Source organism: Rattus norvegicus, chromosome 6 (genome assembly GCF_036323735.1).
Source record: "Rattus norvegicus strain BN/NHsdMcwi chromosome 6, GRCr8, whole genome shotgun sequence".
Taxonomy (NCBI): Eukaryota; Metazoa; Chordata; class Mammalia; order Rodentia; family Muridae; genus Rattus; species Rattus norvegicus.
Genome location: NC_086024.1, coordinates 129,945,750 through 129,958,695, shown reverse-complemented (window position 1 = coordinate 129,958,695; position 12,946 = coordinate 129,945,750). Strand labels below are relative to the sequence as shown.

The 12,946-nt window shown below is 49.1% G+C and overlaps 1 protein-coding gene across 1 annotated transcript; it reads left to right on the top strand.

Moving 5' to 3' along the window:
* Positions 1 to 760: 760 nt before the first annotated feature.
* LOC120103612 (MLV-related proviral Env polyprotein-like) lies at positions 761 to 9,174 on the top strand. Its single transcript, XM_039113366.2, is given in 2 exon segments — positions 761 to 5,880; positions 6,241 to 9,174. Coding segments are annotated over 2 exon segments (4,839 nt in total). The 5' UTR covers positions 761 to 1,416; the 3' UTR covers positions 6,616 to 9,174.
* Positions 9,175 to 12,946: the final 3,772 nt, after the last annotated feature.

Sequence of the window (12,946 nt, the reverse complement as noted above, 5' to 3'; positions counted from 1 at the left end):
AGGATGACAGAACCCTGCACGGCTTTTCCACTGAAGTCTTGGTGCACGTGGCCACACCTAAGGTTGAATGGAAGCAGAGAGATCAGCAGTTACCTCACCTCATCCTCCTGCTGTGAGAGTGAAGAACCCAGAGGCCTGGAGCAGTAGGGGAGACTTGCTCGGATGTACACACTCTGTGGAGTTCTGATGTCACTTTAACCCGGAGAAAAAACAACCAAACAATGAAAACCCCACCCTTCAGTCCAACACCCACTGTCTCACCTTTGAAAAGGACAGGGTGAGTAAGATGCCGTTGTGTACGTGGGCCATGTCTCGTCAGCTTCTCACAGGGCTCTGCGCTGGCTTCATGTTCCAGCACTGTGAACATTGAAGCTGAAGGATTAAAAATTTAATAAAAAGCCGCCTAGCTACCCAAAAAGAAGAAATAGGGGTCTAGCTACTCAAAAAGAAGAAGTAGAGTCTGTGAGAACATGAACTTTTCACCCCTCCCTTACTGTACAATGGTTCCCGGAACATTCTTGCATGAAAAGTTTCCTGGAACAGCCACAATGACCCATAGCCTCCGGCCACAATGTTCCAATGGCCCTGTAAAATGTCACTACCCCCTAATCACAATGTCACAAAGTCCTGGGTGTGTTACCTAGTGTTACACATGACTAGCATATGACCTAACTGTATGGGCAGTCTATGGTCTTGGAATTTCCCTCCTCCCTCCCTCCTGATCCCCCTGGTTTGTGGTTTTTTCCTTTATAAGCTCTGTGAAAATTCAGGTCGTGGTCGAACTCTTCTACTCCCTGTGTGGTGTATGAGTCTCGACCCCAGCATGCTGGCCTGAGCTCTCGTTTCATCTCGCTTACAATAAAGCTTCCTCGTGTGATTGCAGCAAGTTGGTGTCTGTGTCCTACTGGGTGCGCGTCTTTCCCGAGACTTGAGTGGGGGGCTCCCTTCGGGGGTCTTTCATTTGGGGGCTCGTCCGGGATCTGCGCGACCACCCAGGGGTCCTAGACCCACTTGGAGGTAAGATTCTCTGTTTTATCTCAGCGCTGTGTCTGGGTCTGTGTCTATGTTCTGTCTGGGAATCTGGTGCGATCGCTGTTTCGGTTTTGCGGACGCTCAGTGAGACCGCGCTCCAGGAAGGAGAGCGGGGTGGATAGGGATAGACGTGTCCAGATACCCACCGTCCGTTCGCCCTGGGAGACGTCCCAGGAGGACAAGGGGGGACCAGGGACGCCTGGTGAACCCCATCTGATAGGTCCAGAGGAGACTTTACTCCTTGACGACCGGTTTGTTAGGCAAGGTCTGCGACCTGCCGATCAGTTTCAGTGCCTCTGGTCGACACGAAGTCGACGTCGGTTTTGTTTTCTTTTTTCTCTTTTGTTTGTGCTCGTGTGTGTGGTGTGTGTTGTCGAGCTCGACATGGGACAGAAAGTAACGACTCCTTTGACTTTGACTCTGGATCACTGGACTGAAGTAAGGACTAGAGCTCACAATTTTTCAGTAGACGTTAAGAAGGGACCCTGGCAGACTTTTTGTTCATCCGAATGGCCAACCTTTAAGGTAGGATGGCCACCAGAGGGAGCCTTTAACCTGTCTCTTGTTCTCGCTGTTAAGCGCATTGTCTTTCAGGAAGTAGGAGGACATCCCGACCAGATCCCCTATATCATCGTCTGGCAGGACCTAGTCCAGGATCCCCCACCTTGGGTTAAGCCCTGGATCACGGGGTCTGGAGTGACAGTGGCGGTTGCGGCAGCTAAACCTAAGCAGACCCAACCGTTGGCAGACCCTTCGGAACCTCCAAAGATCTACCCTGAGATCGAGGACCCTTTGTGGACGGAGCCACAGCCCCCTCCTTATCCTCTGCCGCGACCATCTGCACCCCCGGCCCCGGCCCCGGCACCGGCCGAGAGGGACGGGGTGGGGGGGCCTGCGGCGGGGACACGGAGCCGGAGAGGCCGCAGCCCAGAAGGGGATTTCACTGTTGCCCTGCCCCTCCGTGCCTATGTTGGTGGCCCCCCGCCAGGCCCCGATGAACTTGTCCCTTTGCAGTACTGGCCTTTCTCTTCAGCTGATCTATACAACTGGAAAACTAATCACCCTTCTTTTTCAGAAAATCCCTCGGGCTTGACTGGGCTTCTTGAGTCCCTTATGTTTTCCCATCAGCCCACTTGGGATGATTGCCAGCAACTCCTGCAGGCCCTCTTCACCACAGAGGAGAAGGAGAGGATCCTGTTGGAAGCCAGAAAGAATGTCCCCGGACCAGATGGGACCCCCACTAATCTCCCCAATCTTATAGATGAAACCTTCCCCTTGACCCGCCCAGCCTGGGACTTCAATACTGCGGAAGGTAGGGAGCGTCTCACAGTATACCGCCGGACTCTAGTGGCGGGGCTCAAAGGGGCCGCTCGGCGACCCACTAATTTGGCTAAGGTAAGAGAAGTTCTTCAGGGACCAGCAGAGCCGCCCTCTGTTTTCTTAGAGCGACTGATGGAAGCCTATAGGAGATATACACCGTTTGACCCCTCCTCGGAGGGACAGCAAGCGGCTGTAGCCATGGCTTTCATTGGGCAGTCTGCCTCGGACATTAAAAGAAAGCTGCAGAGGCTAGAGGGGCTCCAGGACTACACTTTGCGAGATCTAGTAAAAGAAGCAGAGAAGGTGTATCATAAGAGGGAAACAGAGGAAGAGAAACAAGAGAGAGAAAAGAAAGAGGCAGAGGAGAGAGAGAACTGGCGTGATCGCCGGCAGGAGAGGAACTTAACTAAGATTTTGGCCGCAGTGGTAGGTGACAGAAGGATAGAGAAGGGACAGTCAGGGTACCTGGGCAACGGAGCAAGAAGACCTCCGGGAGGAAAAAGACTGCAGCTCGAAAATGATCAATGTGCATACTGCAAAGAAAGAGGACATTGGGCCAGAAACTGTCCTAAAAAGAAACAAAGAGGACCCAAGGTACTGGCCTTTGAAGAGAACTAGGGGAGTCGGGGCTCGACTCCCCTCCCCGAGCCTAGGGTAACTCTTTCTGTGGAGGGGACTCCTGTTGATTTCTTGGTAGACACAGGAGCAGAACATTCAGTTTTGACCAAGCCACTGGGACAATTGGGGCAAAAGAAGACTATGGTGATGGGAGCCACTGGTAGTAAACTTTACCCCTGGACCACTAAACGAGTTTTAGATGTAGGAAAAAGCCAAGTGACTCATTCTTTTCTTGTGATTCCTGAATGCCCCATGCCCCTGTTGGGAAGAGATTTATTAACCAAACTTAAGGCTCAAGTACAATTCACCTCAAAAGGGCCAAAAGTAACCTGGGAAGAGGCCCCAGTTGCATGTTTGGTTTTAAGTTTAGAAGAGGAATACCGCCTCCATGAGCAGAATCCCAAACATTTACTAGCCCCCGAGTGGCTGTCTGCTTTTTCCGAAGTCTGGGCGGAGCAGGCAGGGATGGGGTTAGCCAAGCAAGTACCGCCAGTAGTAGTAGAATTAAAAGCTGATGCCTCCCCAGTCTCAGTCAAACAATACCCTATGAGTAGGGAAGCTAAAGAAGGCATCCGGCCACATATTCAGAGACTGCTACAACTAGAGATTCTAGTGCCTTGCCAATCTCCTTGGAACACTCCTCTCCTGCCTGTACGCAAGCCTGGGACTAATGATTATCGACCAGTACAGGATTTAAGAAAAGTTAACAAAAGGGTGCAGGACATCCACCCTACGGTTCCAAATCCTTACAATTTACTAAGTTCCCTACCACCAGAGCGGACTTGGTACACTGTCTTAGACTTAAAGGATGCCTTTTTCTGCCTTCGGTTGCATCCCAACAGCCAGCCACTATTTGCTTTTGAGTGGAGAGATCCAGAAGGAGGACACACTGGCCAGCTGACCTGGACACGGCTGCCCCAAGGGTTCAAAAATTCTCCTACTCTCTTTGATGAGGCGCTCCATCGAGACCTTGCGCCTTTCAGGGCACAAAACCCCCAGATTTCTCTCTTGCAGTATGTAGACGACCTACTGCTTGCTGCTTCAACCCAGGAACTGTGTCGTGAGGGGACCAAAAGGCTCCTAAATGAATTGGGTGAGTTGGGGTACCGGGTGTCAGCTAAAAAAGCTCAGCTGTGTCGCACTGAGGTGACCTACCTAGGATACACTCTCCGAGAAGGAAAGCGGTGGCTCACCGAAGCTCGAAAGAAAACTGTGATGCAGATCCCGACCCCCACCACTCCGCGACAAGTACGTGAGTTTCTGGGGACGGCGGGCTTTTGTAGACTCTGGATACCGGGGTTCGCAACACTGGCAGCCCCTTTGTACCCTCTTACAAAAGAAAAGGTCCCATTCATCTGGACCGAGGAGCACCAAAGAGCCTTTGAGGACATAAAAGCTGCACTACTGGCAGCCCCTGCTCTGGCCTTGCCAGATTTGACTAAGCCTTTCACCTTATATGTTGATGAACGGGCTGGAGTAGCCCGCGGGGTCTTAACTCAGGCTCTAGGGCCCTGGAAACGCCCGGTAGCCTACTTGTCAAAAAGGTTGGACCCGGTCGCCAGCGGATGGCCCTCCTGCCTAAAAGCCATTGCTGCCGTGGCCTTACTTGTTAAAGATGCTGACAAGCTTACCCTAGGTCAGCATGTGACTGTCATTGCTCCCCATGCTCTGGAGAGTATCGTGCGGCAACCACCGGACCGGTGGATGACTAACGCCCGGATGACCCACTATCAGAGCCTGTTACTGAATGAACGAGTGACTTTCGCCCCCCCTGCCATTCTTAATCCTGCTACTCTTCTCCCTGAGATACATAACTCCACCCCAATACATCAATGTGCCGACATCTTGGCGGAAGAAACCGGAACAAGAAAGGACCTGACTGATCGACCATGGCCAGGTGTGCCTGCTTGGTATACAGATGGTAGCAGTTTTGTGGTGGAAGGAAAAAGGAGAGCGGGAGCGGCAGTGGTGGATGGAAAACAGGTAATCTGGGCAAGTAGTCTTCCAGAAGGAACTTCAGCTCAAAAAGCCGAACTCGTGGCTTTGACTCAGGCCTTGCGATTGGCAGAAGGTAAGGCCATTAACATTTATACCGACAGCCGGTATGCCTTTGCTACAGCCCATATACATGGAGCCATCTACAAGCAAAGGGGGCTACTCACTTCAGCGGGAAGAGACATCAAAAACAAAGAAGAGATTTTAGCCCTTTTAGAGGCAGTACATTTGCCAAAGAAGGTGGCCATTATTCACTGTCCAGGTCACCAAAAAGGAGAAGATCCTATAACAAAAGGAAACCAAATGGCGGACCTCGTAGCAAAACAGGTGGCCCAGCAGGTAACAATATTAGCAGAAAAGAGTCAGACTCCAGTAAAAACTCCAGTTACTGATGACTCTAACTACATTTATTCAGCCAATGACTTTAAAATACTAGAAAATATGGCTCACAGAAAACAAGCTCAAGAATTCAGCTTTGATGGGGTAGCGCGGACTATGGATGGGCGAGTGATCCTGCCAACAAAAGAAGGAATAAGTTATGTTCAAAGACTACACCAGTTGACTCATTTAGGGGCAGATAAACTAAAACAACTTGTCAAAGCTTCTAAATACCATGTGTTAAATTTAAATTCAACAATTAGGCAGGTGGTTGATTCTTGCCAGGCCTGTGCACTTACTAACGCCGCTAAGCCCTATCAAGAGCCTGGAAAAAGAAGACGAGGAGACCGACCAGGAGTCCACTGGGAAGTGGATTTTACTGAGATAAAGCCAGGGAAATATGGTAATAAATATCTATTAGTCTTTGTTGATACCTTTTCAGGGTGGGTGGAGGCTTTCCCCACAAAATCCGAAACTGCTCAGGTGGTGGCCAAGAAGATTCTTGAAGAAATCTTACCCCGGTTTGGGGTACCCAAGGTAATCGGCTCGGATAATGGGCCAGCTTTTGTTGCCCAGGTAAGTCAGGGATTGGCCTCGCAACTGGGGACAGATTGGAAATTACACTGTGCATATAGACCCCAGAGTTCAGGACAGGTAGAAAGAATGAATAGAACTCTAAAAGAGACCCTAACTAAATTAGCCATTGAGACCGGTGGTAAAGACTGGGTGACTCTCCTTCCCTTTGCGCTTCTTAGGGTCCGAAACACGCCCGGACGTTTCGGCCTCACTCCTTATGAAATTCTCCATGGGGGACCGCCCCCCTTGACTGAGTCCAGTGGGATATTGGATCCCAGTGCCGACTCTTCCTCATCCTCTGCTTTGTTTACTCATCTAAAGGCTCTGGAAGTCATCAGAACACAGATCTGGGACCAGATAAAAGAAGCCTACGCACCGGGAACTTCAGAGGTGCCCCACAGGTTCCAGGTTGGAGATTCGGTCTTAGTCAGACGACATCGAGCTGGCACCTTGGAGCCTCGGTGGAAAGGACCATATCTGGTGTTGCTGACCACCCCCACGGCAGTAAAGGTGGATGGGATCGCTGCTTGGATACACGCTTCCCACGTCAAGAAGACACCCAGCCAAAATGAAGACAACAACTGGATGGTGGCAACTACTGATAATCCTCTTAAGCTTCGCCTGTGCCGCAGAAGTGAAGAGCCAAGATGCAGGAATATGGCCAGGAAACATAGGAGCTGCGAATCCTCCAGCTAGGAAACCTGCGCCTCCGAAACCCACGCCTCCGAAACCAACGCCAGCGAAACCGAAAATCATCCAGACTGCTGCCGCCGCAAAAGCCGCCACTACTACTGCTGTCGCTGCTACTGCTGATGCAAACCGAGACCACGCTACTACTCGTGTTCTCGACGCCAAGACCACCAGGCCTAACCGTGAGCACCCACCAGATGATTCAGTTAAGGCTGCTCCTCACTCAGGTCAGGTTTACCTACCAAATTACAACCCACATCAGCCTTTAATACTAACCTGGCAAGTTCTTGGTCCTGCTCTGGATCAGGTTTTATTCACCACTTCCAAAATAGCACCGCCAGGGACATGGTGGCCTGACCTAGCTTTCTGCCTCAAACAGATTATCCCCACTTCCATTCCCCCTAATCAAGTAAGAAGCTATGGGTTTTACTGCTGCCCAGAGCATAATAAGCAGACTATATGTAGAGGACCAGCCTCACATTATTGTGCTAAATGGAGTTGTGTTTCTTCCAATGATGGTGACTGGAAATGGGACAGCGAATATACTCATGACAGGGCTACCTTTTCTTTTGAAAACTCTGGGCCAGGGAGGTATGTCATAATGGAACCATATAGAAGGTCTGACTGTCGCTCTGCTGATTTAGATAGAATTCGGATCAAATTTACAGACGCTGGTAAAAATTATGATACCCAAGCATGGATGAGGGGCATGAGATGGGGGGTAGTTTTTAATAACTATAATAACAAGCCTGGATCATCAGTCATGGTTCGCTTGAGCCTCAGTAGCCCCCCAGCCCAACCTGTAGGTCCTAATGTCCTAGCTAAAGAACCTCCCTCCACTTCAAATACTCCCATACCCCCGGACACTGAAAATCGTCTGTTTAGCTTAATACAAGGGGCATTCCTGGTCCTGAATCGTACCAATCCTAACGTTACTCAGTCTTGTTGGTTGTGCTATGCCTCTAGCCCCCCCTATTATGAAGGTATTGCTCAGACCAGGGGTTACAACAAAACAACAGATTCCTCTCAATGCCCCTGGGGGGAAAACAGAAAGTTAACTCTAACAGCAGTCTCAGGAAGTGGACTTTGTTTAGGCCAGGTACCTCATGATAAACAGCATCTTTGCAATCAAACACAGATCGTCCAGCCTATGGAAGGTAATCAGTATCTAGTACCCCCCCTAGACACAGCATGGGCCTGCAACACTGGTCTCACTCCTTGTGTATCAACTTCTGTTTTCAATACTTCCAAAGATTACTGTATTTTGGTTCAACTCGTTCCTAGGCTCCTATATCATGATGATAGCTCTTTTATAGATGAGTTTGACCACCGAGGTCGTTGGAAGAGAGAGCCTATCACCTTGACCTTTGCAGTACTCATGGGACTGGGGATAGCGGCCGGAGTTGGTACGGGGGCCGCTACATTAATTCAGACCCCCCAATATTATGAGGAATTACGAGCAGCTATGGATACTGACCTTAGATCCATAGAACAATCTATAACTAAACTAGAAGAGTCTTTAACCTCCCTGTCTGAAGTGGTACTACAGAATAGAAGGGGACTAGATTTATTATTTCTCAAAGAAGGGGGACTCTGTGCTGCTCTAAAAGAAGAATGTTGTTTTTATGTTGATCATTCTGGAGTGATCAAGGATTCGATGGCTAAACTTAGAGAGCGCTTAGATATACGGAAAAAGGAAAGAGAAGACAGACAGGGATGGTTTGAAAGTTGGTTTAATAAGTCCCCATGGCTAACCACTCTCCTCTCTACTTTAGTTGGGCCCATTATAATTCTCATGCTTCTACTTACTTTCGGGCCATGTATAATCAATAGGCTGGTGACATTTATAAAAGAAAGAGTGAGTGCTGTTCAGGTACTGGTCCTGCGACAACAGTACCAAGAGTTACAATGGGATGAACAATGGCTCTAAGATTAGAGCCGATGAAAAAGAAGAAGTGGGGAATGAAGGATTAAAAATTTAATAAAAAGCCGCCTAGCTACCCAAAAAGAAGAAATAGGGGTCTAGCTACTCAAAAAGAAGAAGTAGAGTCTGTGAGAACATGAACTTTTCACCCCTCCCTTACTGTACAATGGTTCCCGGAACATTCTTGCATGAAAAGTTTCCTGGAACAGCCACAATGACCCATAGCCTCCGGCCACAATGTTCCAATGGCCCTGTAAAATGTCACTACCCCCTAATCACAATGTCACAAAGTCCTGGGTGTGTTACCTAGTGTTACACATGACTAGCATATGACCTAACTGTATGGGCAGTCTATGGTCTTGGAATTTCCCTCCTCCCTCCCTCCTGATCCCCCTGGTTTGTGGTTTTTTCCTTTATAAGCTCTGTGAAAATTCAGGTCGTGGTCGAACTCTTCTACTCCCTGTGTGGTGTATGAGTCTCGACCCCAGCATGCTGGCCTGAGCTCTCGTTTCATCTCGCTTACAATAAAGCTTCCTCGTGTGATTGCAGCAAGTTGGTGTCTGTGTCCTACTGGGTGCGCGTCTTTCCCGAGACTTGAGTGGGGGGCTCCCTTCGGGGGTCTTTCAAAGCGATAGGCACGGATACACAGGCATCCCTGCGGCAGGCCACCTACCCAGATTTTATGCGGCCGTACAGACAAAATGAAGTCCCAACATCTGCAGGAAAGCAGATGGAACGGTAAATTATTACATTAAGCAAAATACACCAGACCTCCAAAGACAAATGCCACGTGGCTTCTCTCCGATGCAGAGCCTAGGCTCCTGCTCTGCCACCTGACAAAAGGAGTTTCATTTTTAAAATCTGCAGAATCCGAGGCTGTGGATTTGACTTCAGTTCCATCCACAGTGACTTATCTTGGTTCCTCATAAATTTGGTTTGGGGCTGCTCAATTCTGCCTGGTTGCTAATTTGGTCCATTGTCAGCTAAGGATGGTTTTCCCCTTGGCCCTCTGTTGGCTCTTCTTATAACTCCCTTATGCTCGCCTATTTCAATTAGACTAGCCGTGGAGGTGACCCGTTCTGCCGTGGAGGCAATGTGTTTGTGGCAGCTATGTGTTCTACCATGGCCCTTATTATGGGCACCATTTTGTCTTTAAAAACTTAGAAGGGAGGAGATGTTAGAGACAAAAAAGTCTGTGTGGTTACAGATCAACAGAGAAACCAGGAATGTTAAACACACAAGGGTGTCTCCTCAAAGAGAAAATAAAATGTCTGTTTTCTGCCCAGAAGGCTGGGAGGGGATATTGTTAATGACCTGGTTACCTTTCACTCTCTGCAGAGGCAGACCTCGCCCAACTCTCCTGGAATGTTTATCCCAGACTCCCCCTCCCTAGAATCCATCCTTAGGAGAGAGGTCTTTGTACCTGGGGTCTGCTGACCTCTGTGCTGTCTTGAAGGGAGATCACACTAGATTCCGGGCCTTTTAGGCTTGGAGCCGCCGTCATGGTCACATGTACGAAGCCGTCACACCTTAAGCTTTATGGTGCACCTGGACTGGAAACGACTGTTGCCTGGGAGCTTTTTCTCAAATTCTACCATGTTTAAATATGCTGGCAATAAACCGCCTGGCATCGGACTCGGGAGGTTTGATCCAGCCTGCTGACTAAATCAGGCTGAATCTAATTCTCATCCTCACCTCCCCACAGATTGCTTCCCTGCCTGCCATGACACCCACATAAAGTCACGCCTGCAGGGACCCCCTCGGCCAACTTTGGTTTTCTCTCTTCTGGATTTATTTATTTATTTGTATGTGCCCGTGTGACTTTATGTCCACCAGATGCATGCTGCTGCCCTTGGAGGCCAGAGGACGTCAGATCCCCTAGAATTGGAGTTACAGGCAGTTGTGAGCCATCCGACTGTGGGTGCTGGGAACTGAACCTGGGTCTTCTATCTGAGCCAGCTCCAGCCCTCATTGTCAATTTATGACAATAACTTTTTCAGGTGCATCCCCTTGCCCCCTCAGCTTAATGAGAACAGCTGGTTTCACTTCATTTAGATCCACCAACTCTGGAGAAGGGGCCTGTCGGGACCAGGGCCTATTGGAAAGGTGGGGTTCTGGGTGGGTGTTCATTTACTCATTAAACAAGTGTTTCTGCGGGCAGCACTACAGTGGGGGCCGGAAACTGCCTCACTTCCACAAGACCACAGGTCCAGCACGGTGTGTTAATTCCGACATTCATTTCCCCCACCTCTGAGTCTCAGCTTTGTGGTGGGTAAAGTGAGTGCTCCATTGGACTAAAACAGGCCATGTGTACAAACGGCCCCTGGCTGTCTACAGGCAGAGGCTGTGGTGTGGGCTCCCAGTCCAGTCTGTGTGAGACACCTTGAGAGTGTGCATTTTTACCCTCACCACCCACCTCCCTTTCCCCGACTCCCCTCCTGAGAGCGTCAAGGAAGATCCCAGGTTCTGGGGGACTTAATTATTTCCTTCTGATAAATATCACAGGCCATAAAAGCTGACAGCAACAACTGGTGCGTCTGACATTTCGAGACATTGGATATCCTTGTGGAAGCATTGCTTGCTGCTCTTTAAATCAGGAAGCCAGAAGCCTGGCCCCCCGCTGAAGGTAGGGAGGAGTGAGTTGTGACAGCAGCCAGGACGCAGTGACAGATAAGGTGCTGTCACAACCCATCCGCTGCTGTGCTCAAGTATCAGAACAATTGGTTGAAAATGCCGAACAGTTTCCCCTCCTGAATTCATCAAAGGCCTGAAGGGAAGGGGGTGGGGGCAGGGAAGAAATAGAGAGGGTGCTCAGAGCAATGGCAAATGTGGTTTGAAATGGTCAAATTGACATCCTGAACTTCACTGCACTGTCTTTCTTCCAGCCAATCTAGTGAGGATTTCAGGTAAGGACCATGGGTAGACCAGATGTCTGTGGGTAGACCCCTCAATATACTGGGACTAGAGTTTCTTCAGCCAGAAACAAGAGTCTCTGATCTTTTCAAGTGGGGTCAATTATATGAAGGGTTCATGTTTTTATATTGCAAGGACTTGTAGCTAGGGACTATTAACCTCAGCTGAGTGCTAAATCCAGGTAGGGATTATTAAAAGCCACCAAGGTGAGGCAGCACCTCTAGGCTCTTTTATTCAATTTTTCTGGGCATCGTGTTTGTTAAAACTGATGAAATCTGGTGTTGGGCCAGTGAGATGACTTGGTGAGTAAAGACACTTGCCATGAAGCCTGACAATCTGAGTCTAATTCTAAGCACCCACACAGTAGAAGGAGAGAATCAGCTCCAGCAACTTGTCCTCTGACCTCCATATGTTTGCTGTGACACACACACACACACACAAACACACACACACACACACACGCGCACACTCACACACACTCACACGCATGCACACACACTCACACATACTCACACACACACTCATACACACATACAAGTTCATAAATTCAGGAAATAAAATAAGTTACAATTAAGAAGAACCCTGATGTTGAATTTGCCTGGGTAAAGCGGGAAGGAGTATGACAATTACCCTTCAGTGTCAATTTGACTTGATTTTGAGTTGCCATGGACACAGCTCTGAGTGTGTCTAATGGTGTTTCCAGAAACACGTTACTGGGGAAGGAAGACTTAAGTTGAGTGAGGTGACCCCATCCAATGGGTTGGGGTCCCAGATTGAATAAAAAGGAGAAAGCGACCTGAGCACCTTCAGTCATCTTTGATTTCTCACTGTGGGCACCATGTGATCAGCCGCCACACATTCCTACAGCTATGCCTTCTCCACCATGGTGGGCTGTACCCCTCAGACTGTGAGTCAAAATAAACCCTAACATCCCTTAAATTGCTTTTGGTTTTTTTTCTTTTTTTTTTTTTTTTTTACAGAAACGTGAAAGAAAACTGAATCAGGATGTTATCATCATATTAACGCCTTGGAAAGATGACTGTAAGGAGCTGTAGAGAATCGCGGGTGGAACAAGGGAGTAAAACTGGCTTCCAGAGACCCTGACAGCTGTCTTCCACTGAACACGTAGTCCATGGGGCATCAGTGTCAGCCTTCTTGTTGGCACAGTGACATCTCAGGACACACCCTAAGCTAAGCCTGACTGACGGTGTGCACTTGGACCCCATCCTGGGTGACATACACATGTCCACAGTTTGCGGGCATGGATCAGAGGACCAGAGAACTGCAAGAGTCCAGTGAAGAGATGGCGAAGACTGATTCAAAACAGGAGAGCGGGAGAATTAAGACAGCTGTGATGGAATAAGCAGCCACGAGAGAAGGGAGCTTGGACGAGCTGTAGAGAGGATTACTTGGTGTAGCATCCATCTATGCATCTTTGCTCCAGCATAGTTACCAAAGGGCTTGTTTTCACGTGAGTCTTCACATTTGGCAACATGCCGG